Raw genomic sequence first — 25,807 nt, forward strand, 5'->3', positions numbered from 1 at the left:
GAGTGCTTTCTCTACAATACAAAAAAGCTCTTAGCCCAGCCCCAGCCTATGCAGGATGTGTGACCCTGAAGGGAGTCACTAAACATCTCTGAGCCTCACACTCTAACCTCTATAATGGAGTAGTTATATCCAGCCAAGAGAGCTGCAGTACACTGCAGGACGGGGGTTGGCAGAACAGGTGACATGGACACGTGATGAGTCCAGGGGAGTTTTATGGGCTCAGGACAACTAACCTGAGTAGCAAGCACAAGACTCATCGAAGGAGTCCCTAGAGAGGCTGCATCCCCTCGATTGAAGAGGCAAGTCTACCTCCCAGGGTGCTGTTCTCTAGGGTGCTTGTCCTTTAGGTTGCTAGGTACTCCTGCTTGCCTGTGGATACCGATGTCCTGCTCCCTGGAGGCCTCCACGGTGAGAAAATGCTTACTTATCATGTTTACTCTGACTATAAAAGTCATGTTTTCAATACAGAGATAAGGGTCCCACCACACAGAGGTGACCACAGTATAATGGAGTGGTGTGTGCATTCACATATGAGTCCATAAGCTGATCCTGGTGGAACATGTCTGTCATCCTCCCACAGGCGGGCTGAGGCATGGAGGTCTTTCTAGCCCAGGCTCTATTTAGCTTAGGAATTTAAGGCCAGTTAGGGTTGCAGAATAAGACCCTGGGTTGTTTGGTTATTTAGGTTTTTGTTGTTGTTGTTGTTGTTGTTGTTGTTGTTGTTGTTTTTTAAAAGATAAAAGATCTGAAGGCAGGCCATGGTGGCAGAGGCAGGCAGATCTCTCTGAGTTTGAGCCCAGCCTGGTCTATAGAGACCAGAGAAACCCTATCTAGAAAAACCACACCAAGCCAAACCAAAAGATAAAGATCTGGAATCTTGCTGTGTTGTCTGGGCTGGGCTGAAACTCACTTGCTCTAGCCCTTCCTCTGCCTCAGCCTCCTGAGGTGCTGGGACCACCATTAACTAGCTAACCAGCTTATCTTAAACAGACTGCCTCCACCTCCCCACCCTACCCCTCTGGCTTCCAGACCCCCAGTCTCTATTCCCATCTTGGAAGCAGTCACTCACTCAGATTTATGATTTATAGCTTGCCGGCCTTGGGGAATTTTCTTTAATCTCTAACAAAACTGTCCTCTTTGAATTTAAACAATAACAACAAAAAATAACAAAGTGATCCCGGAGTGGTGACACATGTCTATGATCCCAGACTTTGGAACCTGAGGCAGGAGGATAACTATAAGTGGAAGCTGGTCTGGGCTACATAGAGAGTTCCAGGGCTCTTGAGGAAAGCATTTATTTAATCCCCAAGTGAGAACTTGTTTTTAGTTACGCTCGCCAATAAAACACTCCACAGTGAACAATGCCCTGCTTCTATTTTTTTATTGCAATAAACTATATATAATGTGTAATTAATTGATTGTCACTCTTGGGAGGGGGCTGGGTGCTAGGAATGGAATGGGGCGTCAGCAGGCTGGGCACGTGATCCACTCTGAGACTCACCTGAGCCCCACTGTAGACACTCTGCCTTCAGGGCTCAGTAGGGGTGACAGTGCCCCCCACCCCAGGAGCCAGCTCTGGGCTTTCTGTCTGATGCCCCGACCATACCTGCACATGGCCATATCGTACACCTTGATGCAATGTACAAGTCTTTCCCTTCCCCACATGGGGATGGGACCCAGGGTGCGTGCTCGCCTCAGATTCTGCTACTTAGATGCACTTCTACACTGGGCTACCCATTTTAAAGATGTACAGACTCCCAATGTTGAATCTCTGGTTCTCTAGAGAGCATACTCTTTGACATCAGTGACAGCTTTGGGGTACTAGGAGGAAGTGGCAGCCCTGCTCTAGGGACACCTCTGCCTTTGGGGCCTCAGAGAAAGAAATTAAAATATCACACCTAGACCTGTCCTTACCCATCCCTTCTCATTGGGAGAAGACTAGAAAATCCCAGAAAAACGAAACCAAAAACCCATCAACACTGGGAAATTAAAACCAAACTCTACCCTCTAGTGACCCCTAATCCGGTCTTACCACATATGGCCGTTGTCAAAATGGGCATGAAGTCATGCATTGCAGCCTTCTGGGAGGGTCAGGAAAGAAAAACCAAAAGTTTTTGGTATAGTGACAGGCATATAGTTTGCTCAATAAACAGTAGCTGTCATTGCTACACCTTCCTGCTCCTGGTATGATTGGGCTCTACTGTTTCAGGTAAGCCAGGACACACAGCCAGAGCTCTAGATTTCACAATGCTTTCTGCATTTGGCACTCCCATAGTCATCTAAGATAGCTCTTACTGCCCCATGCCACTGGTGGGAAAACTGAGGCCCCAGAAGGCAGTGACGATCTCTGGCTCTTGTTTTCTATGCTGGGACATGGCATGGGCTTCCTCACAAATGCCAGGGCTGACTGGCAGGTCATCTATCCTGGCCATATTTGTGACCAGAAAGCTTGGGCCTCTATGACGGTGCCCCAGGTAAAGCTTCTTAGTCCTGGTGCTTGATTTCAGCAGGGCTCAAACAGGAATTCTGTCAAGGACAAGGTCTCTTCAGGAACAAACAATCTCTTGGAGATCAGAGATGCTCTCCACTCTTGAAAGAAGTCTGTGGATGGTATTTCTACTTGTTCACCTATTTATTATCAGCCTGGTCTGCAGAGGGAGCTGGCTTCAGACACCCCTGCAGGAGATCCTCTATGGTGTCTTTATCAGGCCTTAGGCAGCTGCTCTACCTCTCTGGGCTTCTTTTCCCCATGAAAACAGAGGAGGTGGGTCACATGTTTCCAGATAGGCTTTTGGGGTCACAATGACCAGACAAAAGCCGCACCTTTACTTAGGGGCTTCATGCACTGGTACAAGGCTCCTCCCCTCTTTGTGCTAAGTGCTCCGGTCTGTAAACCACGTGTCCTGTGACATCTGTGGAACACAAGGAAACACTGATCCTGCCCAGGTCCCAGTCCCTGCTCAACCCCAGCTTGGCTTTGTGGGACACGTCTGTGTGTCACAGCTCCCAATCCCACTCTTGTTTTGGCTGGCATTCCTCTGTCCATTGTTTCCCAGGCTAAATCTTTACCTCCAGGGTTATCCCTCAACTCTCAACCATCCCTGCACCCTTGCCCTTCATCCCTCTTCTTGTTCTTGCTGTTTTCTAACACCAGTTTTTATCTGGGGCCCTTAATCATTCCTCTTACAGAGCTTTCTCTTGTCTTGTGGGAAGAATGCCACAATCGATTAGTAATGTCTGTCAGGGGAGCAGGCTAGCAGAAGGTGGAATGCATATCATTTGTGTAATAGATACCTGAAGAGGGAAATCCCAGAGGACTTCAAAAGGTCTCCATAGCCAGCAGGAAAGAGGCTTCATGGGGGTGGGAAGAAGAGAAGGGGGGACCTGGGGAAGGAGGGTGGGTGGACACCTTGATTTTCACACCAGGCAGCCTGAGTATTCAAACTCTCACATTATACTATGCTTTGTGTTTTGTGCTGGGGTGTGAATGACACAGGGATCCTTTGGGACACTGGATAGGCTTGCCAGGTAAAATACAGGGCACTGACTCCGTGAGAATTCACATGTATCACTCTGTAAGCCACTCCGTGAGTCCTTTGCAAGAACGGCAAGTGGTTTTAATTCAGCCCCTGAGTTTGGTAGTTTTTTGTTGTTGTTGTTTGGTTTTTCAAGACAGGGTTTCTCTGTATAGCCCTGGCTGTCCTGGAACTCACTCTGTAGACCAGGCTGGCCTCAAACTCAGAAATCCACCTGCCTCTGATTCTTAAGTGCTGGGATTAAAGGCGTGCACCATCACTGCCCAGCTGAGTTAGGTAACTTTAAAAGCAAGTGCCTCTTATTAATGCATCTGTCAAATCATGGTCACAGGACATAGCTGGGGGTAGCGGGGAGGTTGCCACATGTAATAAACCAGACATTTAGGGACATGTCATCCTAAAAGAGACAGAACCAGAGTGGCCTTCTTTCTTGGCTTTTGAAATAGGGTCCCACTGTGTAGCTTTGGTTGACTTGGGAACTTACAGTGATCCTCCTGCCTCATCTTCCTGACTGCTGGTATTATAGTTATGAGCCACCACACGCAACTCTTAGAGAGTGGCCTTTTCCAGGCTGACTGATGCCTGGGTCCTATGGACAAGGAGAAATGTCACCTCAGCTTCTGACCTGATCTGCTTGGGGCAGGATCTTGACCTTCCCTTAGCCTTTGTCCTTCCCAGTCTTTGAGAAAGTTTACCCTTTTATGTTTCCAGCTTTGCCATCCCCGGGAAAGACCAGGGCTGGCAAGAGTGCTTGGTGGCAGGGGAAGTTTGGGGGAAACTCTCTGAAGCATATGAAAAGTGAGAATCGAAAGTCTGGTCATCAGCCATCAAAAGCTGTGGACTTTTGCTGCTGTGGGCGTGTTTGTTTGCTCTCCCAGCTCCTGGGAGGTGGTGCAGAGCTCACAGCTACCCTCAGCTTCACAGTGAAATGGAGGCCAGCCTCAGCTACACGAGACTGTCTCAAGAAACAAATGTAGTCACCTTCTCAGTGTTTCAGTCCCTCCTGTGTCCCAGGGATTCAGAGGTGAGTGACAGACAACCCCCCCCCCCCCCAGCCTGGAGATTCCCAGGGCCATGGGAGTCTGAAGCTATCTTGTTACGTGTGCCTGTGCACATGCGCTAGGAATGGAAACCAGGGCTTGCCCACAGCCAGGCAAACACTCCAGCACTGAGACTCATCCCTGTAGGGATGCTCTGGACACTCACACCATTTCTGGAGGTCTTAAGCAACAGGTGGGCAGAAGCCCGGAAGAGCATTACCCAGAGAGGAAGCAGTGTGTCTAAACGCTTGACGTGGCCGAGAGTGAAAGTGATGAGCGACTTTCAGGAAGCCAAGTCTTAGCCTGGCCTTTCTTCTCAGCAGGGGCGGGGAAGGGGAGTGGAGAAGAGACTGTCACCTGGTGACCTCAGAGCCACTTGTCATGTCCGGGCGGGCGTTGATCTTGATCCACTTAGGGGAACCAGACCCCTGGGGATCAGTGGCCATATTCTGTAGCTCCAAGTAGGGGCTATAAGGTTTGGGCGATGGGCATCTGTGAGGGAAAGGGCACAGCTGGTCTCTCACCCCAGCACAGTGGCTGGAGGTTCTGGGAGAAATGCTAAGTCTCACCTAGTCAGACATTCCACAGGGCTTGGGGGTTGGCCATAGCGAACCAATTTGCCAGAGCTCCTGTTTTACACGTGATGGAGAACCAGAAGATCTGGTGTTGTCCCCGAGGGACACACCACCAGCTCTGGCTTTGTTTCTTCCTTTGGTGGAGTTGAGAGGGGCCTGGTCAGGGTTAGTGTTTGTTTGAAAAGCTCATGAAATAAAAGCTGGTTGGTCTTGGGGGGGCGGGGACGGGGGCGGGGGGGGGGCAGAGGGTGTGTTACGTCTCCTGGAGCAAATCTGATCCTGTGCTGCAGCCCTTCCTCCAGCCTTACCTTGTGTAATTTGAGATGGTCCATTTAGTAGATGGTGCTACTGAGGCCCTCTGGGAGAAGCCAAGGTCCTGAGGTCAGCAGTGACCCATTAAAATTCCAATCAAAATCTAGGTGAAGCAGCAGAGGAGGCCAGTAGATTTAGGGACCAGATTCTCAGAAGGAGGTGTCTTCCGCTATGGACTTCAGAGAATAAGGCTGCAGAAGCCAGGGGAGGGACCCTCCTTTCCAGTCACCAGTCACGTGACACCAGTATTAATGTAGAACTCGGCCACGGGGTGGGGGTGGGGGGAGGTCAGAAGGAACTCCTTGACCAAATAAATAGACGAGTCAATTAAAAAGGATGGAGTTAGGGGCTATTTATAGCGGTGGCCTGAATCACAGGTATCCTTGCCCCACGGAGAAAAAGGAGACCTTTTTTTGGGTGGCCCAGGCTGTATACATGATAACTAAGCTGATTAAGCTTTGGGTTTCAGAGGGTGGGACTCTGGAGTCTGTCTGAGTGATGAGCCCTTGAGAATGACAGCTCAGGAAAGGTGAGGGGCGGGAGCGCTGCTGGGGCAGGCAGGGGGTGGGGAGGAGCCATCAGCTTGTAGAAATGGCTTGCACTGGGATAGACCCTGGAGTTGGCTGTCTCCACCAATGATAGTCACTGGAGAGTATCTGTTCCCTGGACTTTGGCCTCCTGGTTGAACTTAATGGGTGAAAAAAAAGAGCCCTTTCTCTTAGCTGGAGGGGTTGGCATTTAGCAATTACAGCTGGTCTCCCTGACGCTCACCTGAAAAACACTTAGCAAGGCCCGTGTGGCATGTCTGTTGCTGCTGTCACTGCCATCTGCCACATAGCTGCCCCGCCACGCGGCTGCATCCGGCCTGTGAAGGCAATTATGGTTTGGGTTAGATCTGAAGATGAGGGCTCTTAATTTGGTGGAGGAGGGTTTATTTTGCACAGTGTTCCCTCTACCTTTTGCCACTGTCAGTACCTTCCCATGCCAAGTTGAAGGGGTTAGGACTTTGTGGTATTAAAGGCGATAACCTGGAAACAGTCCTGAGCTCAGCAGTTAGGGATCCAAGACTCCAGAGTGTGTTTCTTCCTGCTTGCGTAAACCTTGGTCAAGCGGCTTAACCTCTTGAGCCTTGGTTGGGCATCTACAAAGTGGGGCAATGGCTCTCATCTCGCTGGCTGGTGAGGGTTGGGTACCGAGAGCCAGCTGGGCATCCTGGCATGTATTGGCTGAGCAGGTGGGTGTCTCTTGGTGTGCATATGACATTTCCAGAGTGCTTTTGTTCCTGCAGGCTAAGATGCTCTGACGTCTCATTACCTTTGGACTAATTAGGAGATAAGTGAGCGGCGGCAATCACTGGAGAAGGATTTAAGGGAAGAAGGGAAATATTTAGCCTGATTAAAAACAACTGCTATTAGGTGGAATTATATAAAGCACCCAGAGCTGTGTGGCCACATGTCAGCTGCAGTTATTATTTCAACCATAGGAAAACAGTTGGAATTAGAGGAACAAAGGGTTGCTATGACTACGGCAAACCCAGGTCTTTCTCAGTGCACCTGGGGCAGACCCAGCCCCCGCCTGGTACAGAAAGCAATCTGAGGCTACCCAAGAAGGTTCAGGATTACAGCTGGGGAACCAGAGCCTCATCGCTGGGAGATGGGTGTAGGCTGGGTAGGGAGGGCTTCCCTGAGGAGGTAGCATTGAAGATGGAGGAGGGCCAGAAATATATCAGGTGCCTGGGAGTATATCCCTCTGTGAATTGTCAGGGCTGCCATGGTGATTAGAGGTTGGAGGAGGTCTCCCTTTCTGGCTTTAGCTCCACTAAGAGACATCATATTTCTCTTGTGCGCGCACTCTCTCTCTTCCCCCTTTCTCCCTCTTACCCCTCTCTCCCCCTCTACTCCCTCTCTTTGTCTCTCCCTTTCCCTCGCCTCTCTTTCCATCTCTCCTTCGCTCACTCTCTGTCTCCCTGTCTGTCTCTGTCTCTCTCAGTGTTGTGCTGAGGACAGATGGAACCAGAGGCTATGCACATACTGCTACTGGCTAAGCCCCTGATGGGGATTATTTTTTACGGTTTATTGAATGTGTGCACACACACACACATATGTATATATATGTGTGTGTGTGTATATATATATATATATATATATACACACACACACACACATACACACATATATGTATATAGTATGTGCACCACATGGATGCAGTGCCCATAGAGGCCAGAAGAGGGCACTGGTTCCCCTGGACCTGGAGTTCCAGATGGTTGGGAGCCACCACACTCTAATCCTCTGCAAGAACAGAAAGTGCTCTAAACTATCAGACTATAAACTCTATAAGCTCTAAACTATCAGGCTCTAAACTCTTCAGCCCATGGAGATTTTTTTTTTTTTTTTTTTTTTTTTTTGGTTTTTCGAGACAGGGTTTCTCTTTATAGCCCTGACTGTCCTGGAACTCACTTTGTAGACCAGGCTGGCCTCAAACTCAGAAATCCGCCTGCCTCTGCCTCCTGAGTGCTGGGATTAAAGGCGTGCGCCACCACGCCCGGCTATTTTTTTTTTTTTTTTAAATAGCAAAGTTATTTTTCACCATGATGTAAAAAAAGGAAACATTTTAATAGCAAAACATTACGAATGGGCTGGGGTGCATCTCAGTGGCCAAGTACCTAGCATTTGAAGCCCTGGGCTACCATCCCCAGCACAGCAGGGGGGAAAAAAGAAAGGACTGTGATGCTAGAAGGCAGGGGATTCTGCCCCCCCAAATAGTACCAGCTGGTGAAGGCTTTGTCCCCGATGGACACTGGCCATCAGCCTACACAGCCATGGGGCAAAAATCCTCCGGAAGACAAGAGTCAGAAGCAGTGATCACTACTGTCCTCAGCCCCCCCCCCCCCCCCACAAAGGGCAGCCCCTTGAAAATGACTGATGTAGGAGAGGAGGGAGGGGCCAAGGAGGGGCAGGGGAGGAGGTGGGATAACATTCCATGTTTGAGTCCCAGTGGTTCTTGGCATCTAAATGGACACTCAGCAGGACTGTGCCCAAGTCCTGACTGCCAGAGGTTTAGGGAGAATGTCAGTCACTTTTGTCATTGTCTTGTCAGCTGGGGCTCTGAAGACCCTGCAGTGCCAGGGCTCACCTAATCCCAACAGTGCTACTAAACAGGGCTGTTCTCTAGAGACTGCATTGTGAGCTCTCTCTCTCTCTTTCTCTCTCTCTCTCCCTCTCTCTCTCTCTCTCTCCATGTGTTGTGCCTGTGTGTGTGAGGAACAGCGAGGCATTATAGCTCCAGGTTGTGGGGTTCCCCAGCCAGCTGATTCAAACCTCGCTCCAGTGACAGACAGTCTGGCCTCAGCAGTGGAGACTGAGGCCTTCAAGGTCTCCTTACTGTTAGCTTCCATGGCAGGTATTTCTCTGGTTGGGAATATTCTGTTTTCACCCCTTTCTTACAAATCCCAGACTGCCCCTGTGGCATGGTGCTGTAAGAGGCTAGCCTGCAAAGTGAGTTCCAGGACAGCCAGGGCTACCCAGAGAAACCCTGTCTCTCTGAAAAAGTCAAAAGCCAAAAAAAACAAAAAGGGGCTAAGCTGGCTAATTTGTGCCCCTCCCAGGATACCAGCCCAGGCGGACCTTCTGAATCCAAGGCTGCCCACTGCACTTGGGTGTGGCAGGGACACTTTGTGTTTGGTTCAGACAGGCAGACCTCCAAAGTCACACCACCAGCCCTCGCCTTTGTCTCTTAAACTCCTCCCAGTTAAGTGTTTTGGCCTTGTCTAGAATTGGAAGCTTACCTGGTTACCTGGGACCAGGGCCCGAGTCTTCCCTAAGCCTGATTGTCTCTCTTTGTAAAATAAAAGGAGTGGGTGTGGCGAGGAGCAGCCTTTGAAGGCCTCTGAAAGGCCTCTGCCTTTGCTAGGCCCCCAGTGTATGCAGGCTGGCACAAATGCACTGCATCAGCCAACCAACGGCTCTTCCACTGGTCAGTTTTGTTTGACATTTTATCCAGTGCCTCCCAGGTCCCAGCCCTGCCCTTCCCTGCGTTTCTTGATTTTAAGACTCCTGGGAAGCGGATGTAACGGGTGAGATTTCCGGGCTCCACCTTAAAGATTTGAGTCAATAGGTCCAGATGGGTCTAGGTACTTACACTCTAGATTTGTCTCTGGGTTCTACAGACTATCAGGCCAAGAGCTGGCTGGCTGGAAGTGATAGAAGCAGATGGAGCTCTCTGAGTTCAAGGCCAGCCTGGTTTATATGATGAGTTCTGGGCCTGCTAGGACTACACAATGAGACCATGTGTCAAAACAAAACAAAACAAAACACCACCACCACCGCCACCAACAACAAAACAAAAACAAAAAGAAAGAAAAAGAAACTGAGGTTTCTCAAACTGATCTTGAAACTTTGCCCAAACTTTCCCAGTTCTGAACCAGAGTGCAGCCCCTAGCAAATAGAAGGTTTGATGAGGCAGGGTGTGTGCTGGGCCTCGTTGGGCATCCCAAGAGCTTACCTGGGCTTACGGTGGAGAGACAGATGTGGGGGTTGCTCTGGGAGATGCCCTGTGCATGGGGAAGACACAGCTGACTGTGTCAACCTCCTGATACTCCCCGTGTGGATTTTAACGCTGAGTTTTTCTTCTAGCCAAGCAGTAGCTGGTGTTAGGCACCATCTTGTAGCCCTGGAAGCCGCTACCACCGCCACCCGCTGCACCAACGTCCGTCAGCCTGACAGAGTTAGATATGACTCCCGTGCACCCAGGTTTGCCATAGGAGTTTACTCTCTGCCTCTGGTGCCTACTGTATCCACAGGGTGGGAGTGTTAGGAGTGTCCCCACTCCCCTACCTCCCTCAGGCTCCCTCTCTGGAGCACGTCTCCTGTGGCCATCCATGTCCGTGATAGAGTGTGGTAGGGCCTTGGTCTTGGTTTCCTCCCCCACAGAGTGGGATTGCATCTGAATGCACTTCTGTGGCCCTACCATGCAGCTTCCAAGGGAAGTCCCTGGTCCTTGAGAAACCTTTGGGGAAAGACCACAGCACGTTCACCACAGAATCATCCAGAGAGCGCACCGCTCAGGGGATGCATTGTGTGATAGAAATGGAAGCGAAGATTTGGGGCTCTCCAAAACAACAAAAAAGACTGTTCATCTTCTTGGGGAAGTTGTGCTCTGTGGCCGGGAACAGGTTCAGGTCATCCCTCCTCTCTTTCAAGCATATTCTAGGTGTCTGTCTGTCTGTCTGTCTGTGCTTTGCCCTGTGGCTCTGCAGCGCATGCCTGCCCTGAACATCTGCAGGCCCCTCAACACTCTTTGATGTGTTTACTGTGATTGATGTCTGGAAGCAGCTAGGACTCTCAGTGGAAGGGGCCAGTGATAGACTGCTGAGCTCAGGCTGGTGGTGTGGTGAGAGAGGCCATGAGGCCATCACCCCAGAGGCTGCCTGTCACAGCCTGGTGAGGGTTCTGTTCATTACTCTTGGATGGACTAGTGTTCCCCATCAAGGGCACTCTGGAGCCAAGGTGTGGGGTGTGAGACAGCAGCCTTTGGAGGTCTTCTAGGGGGAAGGGTGAGGAAGCAGGCACAGTGTCTCCTTTGTTCAGAACAGAGGATGGATCTGGGTAGAGGATGCCATGCTTTTAGGTCCACAGTCTGATTGATTGATTGATTGATTGGGCCTTGGTGTGAGGGAGGAAGGACGTCCTTCCTGTGGGGGAAAAAGAAGCATTAAAAGAGGAACACTGCAGGGAAGGGTACATTTAAAATATCACCCAGACATTGTACTCACTGCATAGAGGGTAAGGCTGAGGCCCAGGGGCAGTGACTCGCCTGAGGTCACAGAGCAGAGTGCACTGCCTGCTCTCCATGAAGCCAGGGCTTCAGACAGCACCAATGATAACATTAGGGGCCCGGCAGTGTGGAGGGGTCACAAGGTGGCTTGGCTAACTCTTGGGACTTCTCTTGCATTTCTGCAGAGAGAGGAAGACAAAAGGGCTCTGCTTCCCTTTCATACACAGGTGCAGTGCAGCCTTGGGTTTCTGTAGCTTGCAAAGGGGGAAGTTTGTGGACGTGGTAGCCGCCTCCAGGAGTAGTCCCGGCCTCCACAGCGCCTGCCCAGGACCCTGTAGCCCTGGTGCTGGGGAAGTGACACTGCTGGAAGTGAATGACAGCCCTGTGGCCGGGTGAGTCAGTGCCAGGAGCCGGGGCCCTGCTGACTCACCCTCCCCTGGCTCCTCAGCTGAGGGGGAGGGGAGAGGAGGAGGGGAAAAGGGGGAGGGACTGAGTTGCCCCTTTGGAGCCTAGAGCTTGTCCACCTAGGCATTAAAGGCGACAGGTGGCTGGCCAGGTCAGGAGCTGGGCGAGGCGTCTCTGAAGCTTTGTGTACACAATCTCCAGTTGCACACACCCCGGCCCTGCTTCTAAGACAGGCCCTGAGCACCCTGGAGACACCAGGGTGCAGTCATGTCTCCTTTCTTCCTTCTTCTCCCTCCCCGATCAGTTCCCCCCTCTTTTCTTCCCTCCTTCCTCCACTCTCCTCCTCCTCTGCCTCTCCCCTCCTTCTTGCCCTCCTTTCCTTCTTCTCTCCCCTCCCCCTCTCCCTCCTGCCTAGCTTTGTTACTACAAGCCGGAGGTCTGCCCGAATAACATTTGGTGGCCAGGCCTTACTCCCCCAGCCCCCAGCCTCGGCTCTGGGCGTCCAGCTCAGAGGGGAGGGATCTTTTATGTACCTCCCCTTTGCAGCCTCTTCTTACTTTGGAAGCCCCTCCTGTCTTTCCTATGAACTTCCCACAATTTTTGCTTTCCCACTGTCTCTGATCCTAGGAAACAATAGGATGACCCCATAACCAGACCAAACAAGTAGATGACAGGCAAGTGACAGATGGGGCTTTGTTTCACACAGCCATCTCCTGCCACCCGGGAGAACTGCTCCTCTGAGCCAGGCCTGGAGTCATGTTTTGTAGAAGGGTGGCCCTGTGTTTTGGCTTCACCTCTGGAGTCTGGTGCTAGCCCTGTGCTGACAGACACTGTCTTCCCTATATCACCAGTGGTGGGCCTTAGGAAGGTCAGCTACCCATTGGTCCTTTGCACACAAAGCAGCTGCCAGACACCCATCCCCAGAGTAGCTCTGCTCAGGGGGCCAGAGTGTAGCCCCAGGGTGTTGGGGTCAAATGACCAGAAGGTCACATAACACCCCAAGTAGGCCCTTCAGACTCACTTTCTGAGCTGGAAGGAGGGCTAGCCAGGGACTTGTAGATGAAAGGGTTTTCACCCCTTAGTGGAATGGTGGGGCACTCAGGATAAACCTAAGTTTAAACCTAGCCTACTGGAATCCTCGGGCTACCTGTTTAGTTGCCAGGTCTAGTTTAACTGTCTTTTAAGTCCTATTTGTTTGTTTGTTTGTTTGTTTGTTTGGCTTTTCGAGACAGGGTTTCTCTGTGTAGCCCTGGCTGTCCTGGAACTCACTCTGTAGACCAGGCTGGCCTCGAACTCAGAAATCCGCCTGCCTATGCCTCCCAAGTTCTGGGATTAAAGGCGTGCACCACAACTGCCTGGCCCTTGTTTGTATTTTTGAGACAGGGTTTCACTATGTAGCTCTGTCTGGACTGGAACTTGATATGTAGAACAGCCTTGCCTCAAACTCATAGAGATCCACCTGCCTCTGCCTCCCGAGTGCTGAAATTAAAAGGGCATACTACTATGCCTGGAGATATCTATCTGTATTTATCTGTCTATCTATCTATCTATCTACTTATCTGTCTATCTATCTATCTATCTATCTATCTATCTATCTATCTATCTATCTACCTCTGGTATTCTTCACTGCCGAACCACCCCTTCAGATCCTAGTATGACTGTCTTTGTGTATTCTTTCCCCTCCCCTCAGAACTCTATTCCCCCAAGATCTTTTAGATAGGTCTCAGCTTGATGGCAGTGTGGTGGAAAGCATGTACCATCTGGATATAGATTCCAGCTGTGTGCGTCGCTGTAAACAGAATTCATATCGCTGATCTTCTCGGCCCCATAAGCTGGTAAAAGATATTATTCAATTTTTCAGGTTCCATCTGGAGGTTCTCTGGTGTCCTGGGGGACCCCAGTGTCCTGGATTCTGGGTATAAATCCTGAGAATTTGGGGCAAGAGTGTCCCTGCTCTGAGCCTCAGGCTTCAGAGGGTGGGGCTGCAGCCGGCTCAGGAGTGGGATGCGGAGTCCCAGGTAGACAGGCACCCCGTCCGGAGATGGAAAGCTGAGATAATGCAAGTTCACTTTCACTCAGATGAGAGCAAGGCTGCTCATTGTTTTGTGCTCTGCTTCTGGCTAGTGAAATCGCCAGCTTCCTGGTTGACCTCATGGGGACAAGCCCTTGTGGCTCAAGCCAAAGAGCCAAGTATATATATCCTGACAAGCCTCGCCCTGCCTTCACTGGGGTTATGATGACTGCGCTGGGCTGTGGCCTGATTGAAGTGGACCTCGAGGGACCCAGACTGGGTCACACACACACACACACACACACACACACACACACCCTTTTTCTTTGTGTTTAGAAGACAATGTGCTAGAGAAATTGAGAAATAAATCTGTGTAGTCCAGATCTCGATCTCTCTCTCTCTCTCTCTCTCTCTCTCTCTCTCTCTCTCTCTCTCTCTCTTTATTTTTTGGTTTTTCGAGACAGGGCTTCTCTGTATAGCCCTGGCTGTCCTGGAACTCACTCTGTAGACCAGGCTGGCCTCGAACTCAGAATCGGCCTGCCTCTGCCTCCCGAGTGCTGGGACTAAAGACGTGCGCCACCACCACCTGGCAGTCCAGATCTCTTAAGACACCTCAGAGGATATGGTCTCGGGGGATCCCAGTCCCAGAGGCGCCTTTGGTGTTGGGAACCTAGAGGTGTCCATTTTCCCTGCTCCTCTTTTCTGCCTTTGCCTGCCAGACCCCTGGAGATGGTTCAGTTGTCACACTTGACTTAGCCTCGTTGCACAAATAGATAACCAAAAGATGAAGGCCATTTTATGATTCAATTAAATGATTAAATCTGTTAAAGGTGTGTGTACTTAAACAGAAAAACAAAGGCTTTAAAAATTAATTTCTCCTCCTTTTTAGCCAGTCTCATGTAGCCCAGGCTAACCTGAATTTTACTATGTAGCTGAGGCTGACCTTGAACTCCTGATCCTGAAGTTTCCTCCTAAAAGCTGAGATTACCTGGCTCTTAAGTTCCCTTTACAGAAGCATTTACACTGCTTAAAGGGCAGAGCTGCATTGTTAACTCGGCTCACTGGATTCAGTGAGCTTGCAAAACACTTCTAAGGGCCAAGAATGGAACATGAGCAGAACAGCATACCCTTGACAGACCATTCTAGTAGATCACAGCCCTCCTACTCAGACATTACTAATGGATCCCAGCCCTCCTGCTCTTTGCACCTGGATGTATTTATTAGTCTGTAGAGACTGTAACAACGAACCCTTTCTGATCTGTGAGATGTTCTTGCTGACAGAAGCAGGCCCCTGTGCACACTGGTGTTTTATCTGTGCCCACAACACAGTCCCATGACCCCTGGTCCAGCCTGTCATGTCATGTGGCCCTTCACTTCCCTGTTTGTCCTTGAGTTTGGTTCCCCAATCTGTCAGCTGGTCCCGTGGCTTGTCTTTATTTTTTATTTTTTTTCTAAAAATTATATTTATTGAGTGTGTATGGGTTTGTGTGTGCACGAATCACACTGGCTGTGTGAAGGTTAGAGGACAACCTTTTGGAGTCAGGTCAATCCCATCGTGTGGGTTCTAGGAATTGTTGTGAAACACGTTTGCCCATTGAGCCATCTCATCAGCCTGTAGCTGACCTCCTCCTTCTCCTTCTCTTCCTCTTCTTCCTCTTCCTCCTCTCCTTCTTCTTTATTCAAAGAGTTTATTTAATTTTATTTTATGGGTATGGGTATTTTGTCTGCATGCATGTCTGTACCACATGCTGGCCAGAGTGGGTGTCGGATCGCCTGGGGACTGGAGTTACAGGTAGTGAGCTATCACGTAGGTGCTGAGACTGAACTAGCATCCTCTGGAAGAGCAGTAAATGTTCTTAACCACTGAGCCGTCCCTCCAGCCCTGTAGCTGGCTTCTTAAAGGCACCAGGCTCTATTTTACTTGTGAAGTTGTAGAGATGACATCCATAACTGTCACAAGTGGTTGAGGACATGGCTTTGGAGGTTTGGATGGACCTAGGAGCTATTCACAGCTCGGGTAGGCATCGTGTGGCCATGACCAAGTGACTTCACCTCTCTGGGTGGTGTCATCAGTAAGGTGATGAGGCAGGTTTGGAGGGAGTTAAAAGATTGCCTGAGGGACCTTTGCGTAGTGCCGAGGGAACATGTGGGCACCATTATGTGCAGGTCTTTCTGTCCCTTTATAATAATATTTTTTTTTTTTTTTTTACATGGATGAGTGTTTTGCCTGCATGTCTGGTGTGCCTCATGCCCACTGAGGCGAGAGGAGAGCATTAGATTCCTTGGAACTGAAGTTACAGATAGTTGTGAGCTACCATGTGGATGCTGGGAATCAAGCCCTGATGCTCTTAGCCATTGAGCCATCTCTCCACTCTCTGTATTTGTTTAGTTATTTTTGTTTTCAGACAGGGTCATGCTTTGTAGTATAAGCTGCTCACCATGTAGCTCACGTTGCTGGCAATCCTACTGCTTCAGCCTCCCGGGTGCTGGGGTTGCAAGTGTGTGCCACCACGCCTGGCTTATGATTTATTAAAATTGGGGCAACAATTGTATGTATTTATGTACAATGTATGTGCAACATGTAATTTTAATGTTTTATTTTATATATACAAATATTTAGACTGAATATACGACTGTGTACCACATGTGTGCAGTGCCAGGAAATCTAGAGAGGATATCAGACCCCCCCAGAACTAGAGTTTTATGGATGGCTCTGAGCTACCTTGTAGGTCCTGGGAACTGAACCTGGGTCTTCTGGAAGAGCAGCAAGTGCTTTAACTTCTGAGCCATCTCTCCAACTGAACATGAGGTTTTAAGATGCATATCTGTAATGAAGTGGCTTAAACCAACTGTCTTAACTACTTACAGTCTGGAGAGAACACTAAATCTATAACTCTCTTGACAGTTTTCAAATATATTTATTATTATTATTATTATTATTATTATTATTATTATTCAAGTATATTCCAGTGAGGGAAGTGGAGCACAGAGAGGCTGCTCCTTGCCCTGGGTCACTCATCTTTATGGCTCTTCTCTGGAGCAGACACTACAAAGGGATCTAGCCACAGGCTCCCCTCTGCAGGAGACCTCCAGGCTAAGGTGTCTCTGTGTGTGCAATGGTTGAGGGACCCATCTCCTGTCCCAGTTTTGAGAGATGCTCACACGCTCACACTGTACACAGAACATCTTGTTCCTCCTGCAGAGGCTCTCTCCCTGAGCGCCAGCCCTGTCTCTCACTAAGCTCTTTGTGGGGACATGCTGTGTGCTAGGCACTGGGGTGGGCTGGGAATAAGCACAAGAGGAAGCAGACCCATGCCTGACTCCTTGATAAGAGATACCATTGATAAGATGTTAATCATTTCTATTGGGGGTCTTTTCTTTGAGGTGATCAAGGTTCTGCAGGGGTGTGCTAACTCTGGGAGCTGGGACTTGGTGCCTCTTTGTCTTAGAGTATAGAGGCAAATACTGGGGAGGGAGGGGCAGTTTTAATCAACTTCAAGACCTGCCTGGCTGGTACATGGATGTCTGAGGGCCACAGGGACTAGACAGGCTCTGGGAGGGAAGTGGGCAGCAGCTGTCTCTGAGTCCCGAGTCTGTGAGCTCTGCATCTGACAGGGCCACTTCTCTGACCCAGCAGCCCTATGTATGTTCAATAGACTCTTCTGATCTGTACTCTGCTGTAGGCATGAAGCAAGATGGGGATTCTGGCTCCATCTGCCCTGGCCCCTGTGTGTAGCCTGGGGCAGGCTACCATTTTCCTATCCACCCATCTGCTTCTGTTGTGTGGGAACACTTTAGAAGTCTCTGTGCGCTGTGGAGCAGCTCAGTGGTAGAGCGTTTGCCTGGCATGTGCCAGGCCTTTGGTTCAAACCTCAGAACTGCATAAGCCCAGGGGTGATGGTGCTGGCCTGTAATTCCAGCACTGCAAAGGGAAAGGTGGAGGCAGGAAGGGGGATCAGATGTTCAAGGTCATCTTTGCTATGAGTGAATTCAAGGCCAACCTGGGACACATGAGACCCTGTCTTCCCCCTCAGCACACCTCCCTTCCTGTCCTCCAAAGAATGACAGAATGGGAAACAGTTCTGAAATAGGTTAGCCTGCGTGCTAAAAACATCTGATGTTTTTAACCTGGCCAGAGGGTACAAAAGTACATCTGGCTGATGTCACTGGCCCCGGGGTCAACCTGACTGTGTATGTGGCAAAACTTGTCAGTGATCTTCACGCAAGCCAGCATTCAGGCACAGCTACATCTGGCTTGCCACCCCTGGAAAAGGGACAGTGTTTTCAGTATGGGGAGGGACACTTAGCCCTGGAGCTTATAACTCCATGCATTCTAATCACCTGTAGCTGTGGTAACCACGAGGACGCTCCCAGAATGAGAATTAGGGATCTACACCACTGCAGAACAACCCCAGGCAGGCCCTGAGCCAAGAGAAAACAGCTCCTGGCTTGGAGAAGCAGGCTGCAAGCAGATGGTGTGAAAGGGCCTCACTGCACTGTGCTGTGGCCACTTGATCACTATGGGGGTGGACTGGTCTAAGTGTGAGTCTGTAAAGGGTGGACCCTAGGGAGGATGTCTCAAGAATTCAGTCTGAGCCAGCAGAGGGCTGGCAGAGGCAGACTCAGGGTCTGTGTGATACCAGCTCATTCCAGTGACCTGGATTCAGAGTTAGCGGAGCCTTTCTCATTTCTCCCTGAGTGGATAGAGAAGGCCTTATCCACAGTGACACTAGCTATTATTTTAGGGTGTGCTTGCTACATGCCATTTGCTGTTCTGAGCTATTCTCTGCACCCCCTCATTTCTTCCTCTGTACCCCATGACAGGCACTACTGCTCCACAGATGAGAACATTGAAGACCAGAGAGGCTGAGAAGTTGCCTAAGGTCGTTCAGCCCTTCTAAGTGGCTCTCAGCTCCTTTGTCAAGTCTCATGTTCCCTTCAGGGGGCATAGGGTGTGAGAGGAGCTACAGCACTCCTGTGGGGCCAGTGATCCACAAGGGGGGATGGGGGTCTAAGGGTTTGCTTGAGACCTCGAAGGACCAGGGGGTGGGGAGAGGCCTTGGGTTTCCCTCTAGCAATGAACCGAGAGAGCTGGGGGTCCATTCTGAATGTGATTTCTAAGCTGCCTTCAGCTGTTGCACGAGAATAGACTGGGGGCAGCAGAGCAGCAAGGAGACCTATGAGGAGGCTGCTGTAGATGCCTGCGCTAGGGGCTGCTGGCTGAGAGAGAGAGAGAGAGAGAGAGAGAGAGAGAGAGAGAGAGAGAGAGAGAGAGGTTGCCATGGTGACAGGGAAGTGGGGGTGGATGCCAAGAATGTGCAGAGTGGATCTGCAGGTCTTGCTGCTGGAATGGTATATCGCAGGGCCGCTGGTCAGGCACACGCGACAATCTTGGAATAAGAATGTAAGAGGAAAAAGGGCAGGGTGCCTGTGTCTCTGCAGGACCTTCTCTGGATCCAGGAAAGTCCAGAGCCTGGGTGGTGCCCTGCCCCCCACGACAGTAGCCCTGTGATTTCTAGCCAGCCTGAGGGTGGGAGGTGATGCTGAGGCAGGACCACTGAGCCCTGAGTTCTCCAAAGGCAAATGGGTTTGAACCACACTCTCACAGGTAGGATGGTGAAGAAGGATCAGACTTCTGGATGCACCCGAGTGACTAAGGTGTCCCCATGAAGACCTCCCAGTGCCAGCCACAGGACAGACACTGCGCTGTCTCACTCAGGCCCCAGCCACCATGGTTCAGTCTCGGGTGACATGATGATAGATGGAGGCCCGAGAGTATCCAGGGATAGATTTCTTATGTAGCAAATCAGTCTAGACACAGGGGTCTTTGGGAATCCTCTATTCTCTGGGTTCTCTGAGATCAGACTTGTTTGTGGGTCTAAAGGCCAGGACCTGGGCTGTCAGGGCAGCAGGCCATAGGGCATCAGAATATGGCTTCTTATAGGACCAGCCTTGGCCAATAGCTGACAGTGAGGTGAGGAGACTTGTCCCACTCCCATCCATCTCTCCCTAGTGCTGGAGGCTGCCCTCCTCCTCCTCCTCCTCCTCCCCCCTCCTCCTTCTCCTCCTCCTCCTCCCCCCCTCCTCCTTCTCCTCCTCCCCCTCCCTTTCCTCTCCCCCTCCCCTCCCCCTCCTCTTAAGTTTAAAGGCTAGGCTGACCTTGTAAAGTCTCAAGGACTGAGACGTGTCCAAAGGGTGGATCAGCCCTTCTCTGTTGGAGGCTCCAGGTCATTCTTGAGCGGACCCTTCCCTGGGAGGGAGCGGAGTCCCACATCCTCCAATTATGCGCCCACCACAGGCCACAATGAGCTGTTGAGATAACCATCGGGGTCTGCTGACCTGCTGCAGGAACAATGCTGGCTGCCCGAGCTGTTTTCACAGTGGCCACAGACCTGCAGAGCCATGAGGCCCCCGGGGAGCCGCAGAGAAAGGCCATGCGGATGCTCCCCCAGACAGAGGAAGGACTCCGGGGTCTGCCCAGTGGCTCCAGGAAGCCTTTCTTGGTCTGCTTACTACCAGATAGTGAAACAATTGGGGTCCCCCACCCCAAGCCAGCCAGTGAGAGGAAGGAGGCGTGGGGGAAGCAAAGTTATTGCGCACCCCCACTCCCCAGGGACCTGGTATGTCATTCCTGTGTACTTTAATGTCTCCGTCAGACACACTGAGACTTAGCGCAAGGCCTCACCATATCCCCCTTGGAGCTGAGGTTCTGTTGTCCTACTGTGTGCCGGGCTTCCTTCTCTCCACAAGCCTACGGGCTGGCTGTGGGGAAGACAGCAGCTGAGTTCCTGTTCAGGTAGGGTTGGCTGTGGCAAGACAAATGCAGCCAAGCAGGTGAAGGTACTCTCCCAGAGGGCATGCTCTGGGAACAGCGTGCCCTGCATGCACGCCAGTCGCTGCTCAGATGAAGAACACAGATCCTGTGTGCTCTGACCTTCCAGTTTTGTAAGAGAACTTCAGATTTTCCATTTTTTTCTCCAAAATCTGATACTTCAGTGTTGCCTCCCTGCTCAGATGATAAAGACAAATGAAAGATGTCCTAGGCTATGTGGCTACCTTCACTGTCGCTCTTTTTTATTTTGCAGATAGGGAAACCGAGGTTCAGAATAGAGCAGGAAGGGCCACTAGCTCTGGGTGCCCCTGGGCCAGCCTTATCCTGCGGCCCTGTGCCATGCTGTGTGTATGTCTGTGCACACAGGGCCCTGACTTGGCACAGGGCTCTAATGTGTGTGGTTATCTTTATGTGTTCTTTGATGGCATGGATGGATGGTGACCACCACTGGGTGGGAGGATACTGCCTCTCAGCTAAGCTTCAGAGACACAAGGAGATGCTAGGAGAAGATGGTGAGTATCAGCTAGTGCAACCCTCCATCCAGAGTGGGGTCCAAGCAGGAGGTGCATGAGGGGACCCTAAACTGTGTGCCAGGGGCTCCTTATGTCTGAGACTAGCTGGTGCCAGAGAGCAAGACCCCTACTTGCTAGGATCCATGTGTTTAGCCTGGAATCAGCGGGACTGAAGAATGGATACTAAATATCAAGCCCTGGTTCACAGTCTGGGCATGGGACCCAGGCTTTCCTTACCCATTCCACACTTGAGTGGCCCCTGCGTTGTATCCTCGGCTGCCACAAACATCCTTGTATGATTCTGTATAAGAAAGACTTTTTTTTTTCCTGCTACAAAACCATTCTGTAACTGTCCATTTTCTATACTCTAATGGTGAAGCCTGTTTTCCCAGTACTGTGTCCTGTGGAATCCTAACTTCTTTGCTTCACTTCTTCAGCCGGGAGCAGGTGCCTCCTGTAGGCCGGGCTCCATACTAGGTTCTGCACTGAGGTGTCACTAAGACGTGAGTTGCTGGTTTTTTTGTGCAGACTTCAAATCAGAAAAATGTCTGTCAGTGTGGAGAGCTGCAGACAGGCTCTCTCTCGCCTTTGGAAGAGGAGGAACTGTCCAGGGTACACAGGCTGGTGTTTGAGGATGACAATCCTGGGACACCAGGGCTTCCGGTTTAGCTGGTGCCTGAGAAACGAAGCCGGTTGCCTCTATAGGTTGCAGGTGTTTCAGAGCTGAATATTGAAATCCTTGGGATCTAGCTGGCTTCTTTGATGGAGACTGATGGAGTGACAGGCTCCCACTGAAGCCTGGGGAGGTTGGAACTGGTCTTAAGTCACTGGGGAAGGCCTTCTCATTCATGTTGTTCTTCCTCCAACAGAAAACGAAGAGATGGCCACGAAGGAGAAGCTGCAATGTCTGAAAGACTTCCACAAAGACATCCTGAAGCCTTCTCCAGGGAAGAGCCCAGGCACACGGCCTGAAGATGAGGCGGACGGGAAGCCCCCTCAGAGGGAGAAGTGGTCCAGCAAGATCGACTTTGTGCTGTCTGTGGCCGGAGGCTTCGTGGGTTTGGGCAACGTCTGGCGTTTCCCGTACCTCTGCTACAAAAATGGTGGAGGTGAGGCTGGGTCATATTGAAGCCTGGGGTCAGAGGGTGAGAGATCTTTTACTAGTCTGTGTCCTTTCCCAGTCCAGGTATACCCTGCCCAGATGTACCTCAGACACAGGGTCAGCATGCCTGAGAGCATGGCGTTGTGCCAGCCTCCAGCTGTGTTACCTTTTGGAGGACCCTCCCTCACCCTCTCTGATCCTCTGGTTTGCCCTGTCTGACCCATGGCCCCTCAGCCTCAGATGTTCAGATGTTCATGATCTCCATTCCTGTATTTCGTCATCTCTGAGAGCCTCCAAGCCTTCCCTTTTGCCATCTTTGATACCGATTTTTGCTTTTTGACCTCACCCTATGTATTCCCCAAAGCTAGTTATGTCTCTTTCTGTAAGTGGCACACCATTATCATTTGCCATTAATGCAAAGGGGAAGGGGGACAAAGGACATCCATGTTCTAGCTGTGGTGGGTTGGTTTGTTGGGTTTGGGTTTGGATTTGTGTGTGTGTTGTATCTCCTCCTGCTAGGGTCTCTGAGAGAGCCCTCTGGGGTGTCCAGGTGAGGAAGTAGCAGCTTAGAGACTGGTACTTAGAGGCTGGTGCAGAGTGGGACCAGAGAGGAAGAATGTAGGTGGCACCCACCTGCCACATGAGTGTAAAGGCAGGCATACTCCCTGCTGCCCTAGAAAGAGAGGCATTTTTTGAAGAACCCTCTCTTAGTGCTTGGTTTCTTGACCTCTTGTAGGTATCAGACCCCCTGGGAACTCTGATGAGTGTCTTAGATGCTTCCCAGAACAAGGCAGATAGCCTAGACCCAAGGTGCCCACAATTTCACATGGTTTGTTCTCCCGCTGAAGCCATTAGTGTACAACAGGTAGGACCACCCTCTCCAGATACTTTGCTCACTTCCTCCCCCTGGCACCCACCACCAGTTGGAGATAGCCACCTCCTGCCTTCCACCCAACCTGCTTCTGGACTTTCCTGGCTGCCAACCCAGGCTAGCCTGTGGCAGATGGGTGAAGCTCCAACCAGGAGGTAGTGCTGAATCTGGGTCTAGCAGACCAAGCAACCTCTGTTGGGAAGGATACTGGGGAGAAGGCAGACAGGTGGCAGGCATAGGCATCAGCCTGATGGCTTGAAGAAACTGGTAGATTTACAGATTAGTGGGTGGGATGGGTAGGCAGGCCTGGAGGATCTTCAGCAGAGTCCGAGTTTGGCCTCTGTGCTTGCATCCCTAACTCCTGATACCTTTGCTTGGGAGGGCTTGGGAGTGAGCACCTCACCAGCCATGCCGTGACAGACACAGCCTCACCCTCTCTCCTTTGCTCATTGGCAGGTGCGTTCCTCATACCGTATTTTATTTTCCTGTTTGGGAGCGGCCTGCCTGTGTTTTTCTTGGAGGTCATCATAGGCCAGTACACATCAGAAGGGGGCATCACCTGCTGGGAGAAGATCTGTCCTTTGTTCTCTGGTGAGTATGTGGCTGGAGTCACCAGGGTCTGTATGCATTGGGACTGCCAGATTTTTTTAAGTGGGTTTTTTATCTTTTGGGTTTATCAGACCTTGCCTATATCAGTGCCAGATCCAGGGCAGCTCATGTTGTCTGTCACCGACACTGGGGAGCATGGGGAAGGAAGGGAGATACAGCAGGTTCCTGACTATTTAGAAAGTCCCCTTGGGGTCTTTGTGGGTGTTTGGATGAGTGAGCTGGCTGCTGTCTTAGGATGCAGGAGCCTGGAGATCTGGGGTTCAGGCCTTGCTTCCTTCTCCTTGGGGTGGTTTTAGGGAAGTTATTGAGCCTCAATTTCTTCATCTAGAAAGCAATATTCTCACTCTATGGAGTTACTGTGAAGACAGAATGATAGCAAATCTATCCATTCATGTGTCCATCCATTCATTCTTCTATATTTCTATCCACCTACCATTCATCCATCCACCCATCCATCCATCCATCCATCTCTCTATTCATCCACCCATCTTTCCATATTTCTATCCATTCAAGTTTCTATTCATCCATATTTCTATCCATCTACCATCCATCTGTCCATCTATATTTCCATCCATCTTTCCATCTATCCATCCATCCATCTGTCTATCCATCCATTCTTCCTCCATCTTTCTCTTCATCTACCCATCTTTCCATATTCCTATCCATCCAAGGTTTCATTCATTCATTCATTCATTCATTCATATTTCTACCCATCTATTTATATATTGGCCCATCTATTTTTTCATCTATCTCTCCATGCATGTTTCCATCCAACCATCCAACTGCACAGTCAGTGTCCTGACCCCACTTCTTCCATTCATCCTGTGACTCCTCCAGCTGCCATTTCTCTAACCATTCAGCCACTTGTCCCTTTATCCAGTTGCTCCTTCATCCTGCGACTCTCTCCTGCTTACTGTTGAGATGGCCCCTTTGTCCCACAGACTGGGCACATCAGTGCCTCCCCAGTTGAAAGTGCCTCCTTTGTGACATGTGTCTATTTGCTTGTCCCACCCACAGGCATTGGCTACGCATCCATCGTCATTGTGTCCCTCCTGAACGTGTACTACATCGTCATCCTGGCCTGGGCCACATACTACCTATTCCACTCTTTCCAGAAGGATCTTCCCTGGGCCCACTGCAACCATAGCTGGAACACACCACAGTGCATGGAGGACACCCTGCGTAGGAACGAGAGTCACTGGGTCTCCCTTAGCACTGCCAACTTCACCTCACCCGTCATCGAGTTCTGGGAGTAAGGCTACATCTTGGGAGGGAGGAGTGGTGTGGGCAGGTCAAGAGGGGACAGTATCTTCCTCTGTGATTGTGGCATACCCTGTTTCTGGAGGGAAGGAGGACACACAGCTGTAGAACAAACACTCTGTGCCTTTGTCTTGTACGAGCTAGAGTTGAATCCTAGTTTACCGCCAAACGGCTATTTGATTTTTGTAGGGAAGTCCCCCTACTTTACCTTTGAGCCTCAGTTTCTTTAACTGTCAGATGAGGAAAATGTATCATTCTTCCATGGGATTCCTGTTGAGAGATGTACAGGTATTTGAAAATTATAGTTTTCTTAATGTATTTTGGGAAAAACATTCTTTATCACACAGAGAAAAATGCATTTATGTATTATGCAAATGAAAAGGTGAGTTGATAGCAAAAAATATATATCAGTTAGCTCTTAGTGTGTAACAATCATCTCCAAACATGGTGGTTTTAACCAAGTACTATTTGTTGAGCTCATGACTAGTTGCTGGAAGTTTGAGCTGTGCTCAGTTTGGTTGGTCTGATCTTGATGTGTCTTGTGGATAGTTCTTTTGTGGCCTCAAAAGGGAGTGAGTGTTAGGAGTGAGTGGCTTGTGTGACCTCATCCCTTAGTCTTCCCCCTTTGGCTTGTTACAGGCCACTCATGAGCAATAGATGGGCAAGTCCCAGCATGCAGATAATCTCCTTGTGTTAATGGCATTGGGGTAACTCATGAACTTGCATTTCAGGGCATCCTCACAGCTCATGGAAGTTGATTAGAAACCCCTGAGTATATCACTCTCCCTGTAAGCATGTGCTCCTAACTCAGGGTGCTCAGTCAGGGGTGGCCTCTCGCCTCTGAAATGACTGGGATGAGGCCTCATGGATAGCCAGGAGCCAGGGGAGAGGAAGGTCTGTCCCAGGCTACCACAAGATGAGAATCCCTCTCCTTGGCTTCAAGGAAGCAAACCTAGGGACCATCAGGAGC

At 50.4% G+C, this 25,807-nt stretch overlaps 1 protein-coding gene and 1 long non-coding RNA gene across 9 annotated transcripts in view; one reads left to right on the top strand and one right to left on the bottom strand.

Moving 5' to 3' along the window:
• Nucleotides 1-25,807, top strand: part of Slc6a6 (solute carrier family 6 (neurotransmitter transporter, taurine), member 6) — a 75,016-nt gene that overhangs the window by 17,370 nt on the left and 31,839 nt on the right. For 3 of the 8 annotated variants that reach the window (XR_003956178.1, XM_006505871.3, NM_009320.4), the window contains 3 exons: nucleotides 21,865-22,104; nucleotides 23,425-23,559; nucleotides 24,595-24,829. Coding sequence is in view for 5 of the 8 variants with exons in the window: in XM_006505871.3 (XP_006505934.1) it covers nucleotides 21,876-22,104; nucleotides 23,425-23,559; nucleotides 24,595-24,829 (599 nt within the window). In the remaining 3 variants the exon portion in view is untranslated. Of the gene's footprint in view, nucleotides 1-4,418; nucleotides 4,561-8,106; nucleotides 8,114-10,094; nucleotides 10,212-17,484; nucleotides 17,488-21,864; nucleotides 22,105-23,424; nucleotides 23,560-24,594; nucleotides 24,830-25,807 lie in introns of those variants that run through there. The other 5 variants (XR_003956177.1, XM_030255303.1, XM_006505870.1 and 2 more) reach the window with 4 other exon arrangements.
• Nucleotides 10,172-20,458, bottom strand: Gm44981. Its single transcript, XR_003956469.1, has 3 exons — nucleotides 20,337-20,458; nucleotides 19,811-19,960; nucleotides 10,172-11,152 (listed from the first exon to the last, which is right to left on the bottom strand). It is a non-coding gene; the product is annotated as a predicted gene 44981 (long non-coding RNA).

Source organism: Mus musculus, chromosome 6 (genome assembly GCF_000001635.26).
Source record: "Mus musculus strain C57BL/6J chromosome 6, GRCm38.p6 C57BL/6J".
NCBI classification, from domain to species: Eukaryota; Metazoa; Chordata; class Mammalia; order Rodentia; family Muridae; genus Mus; species Mus musculus.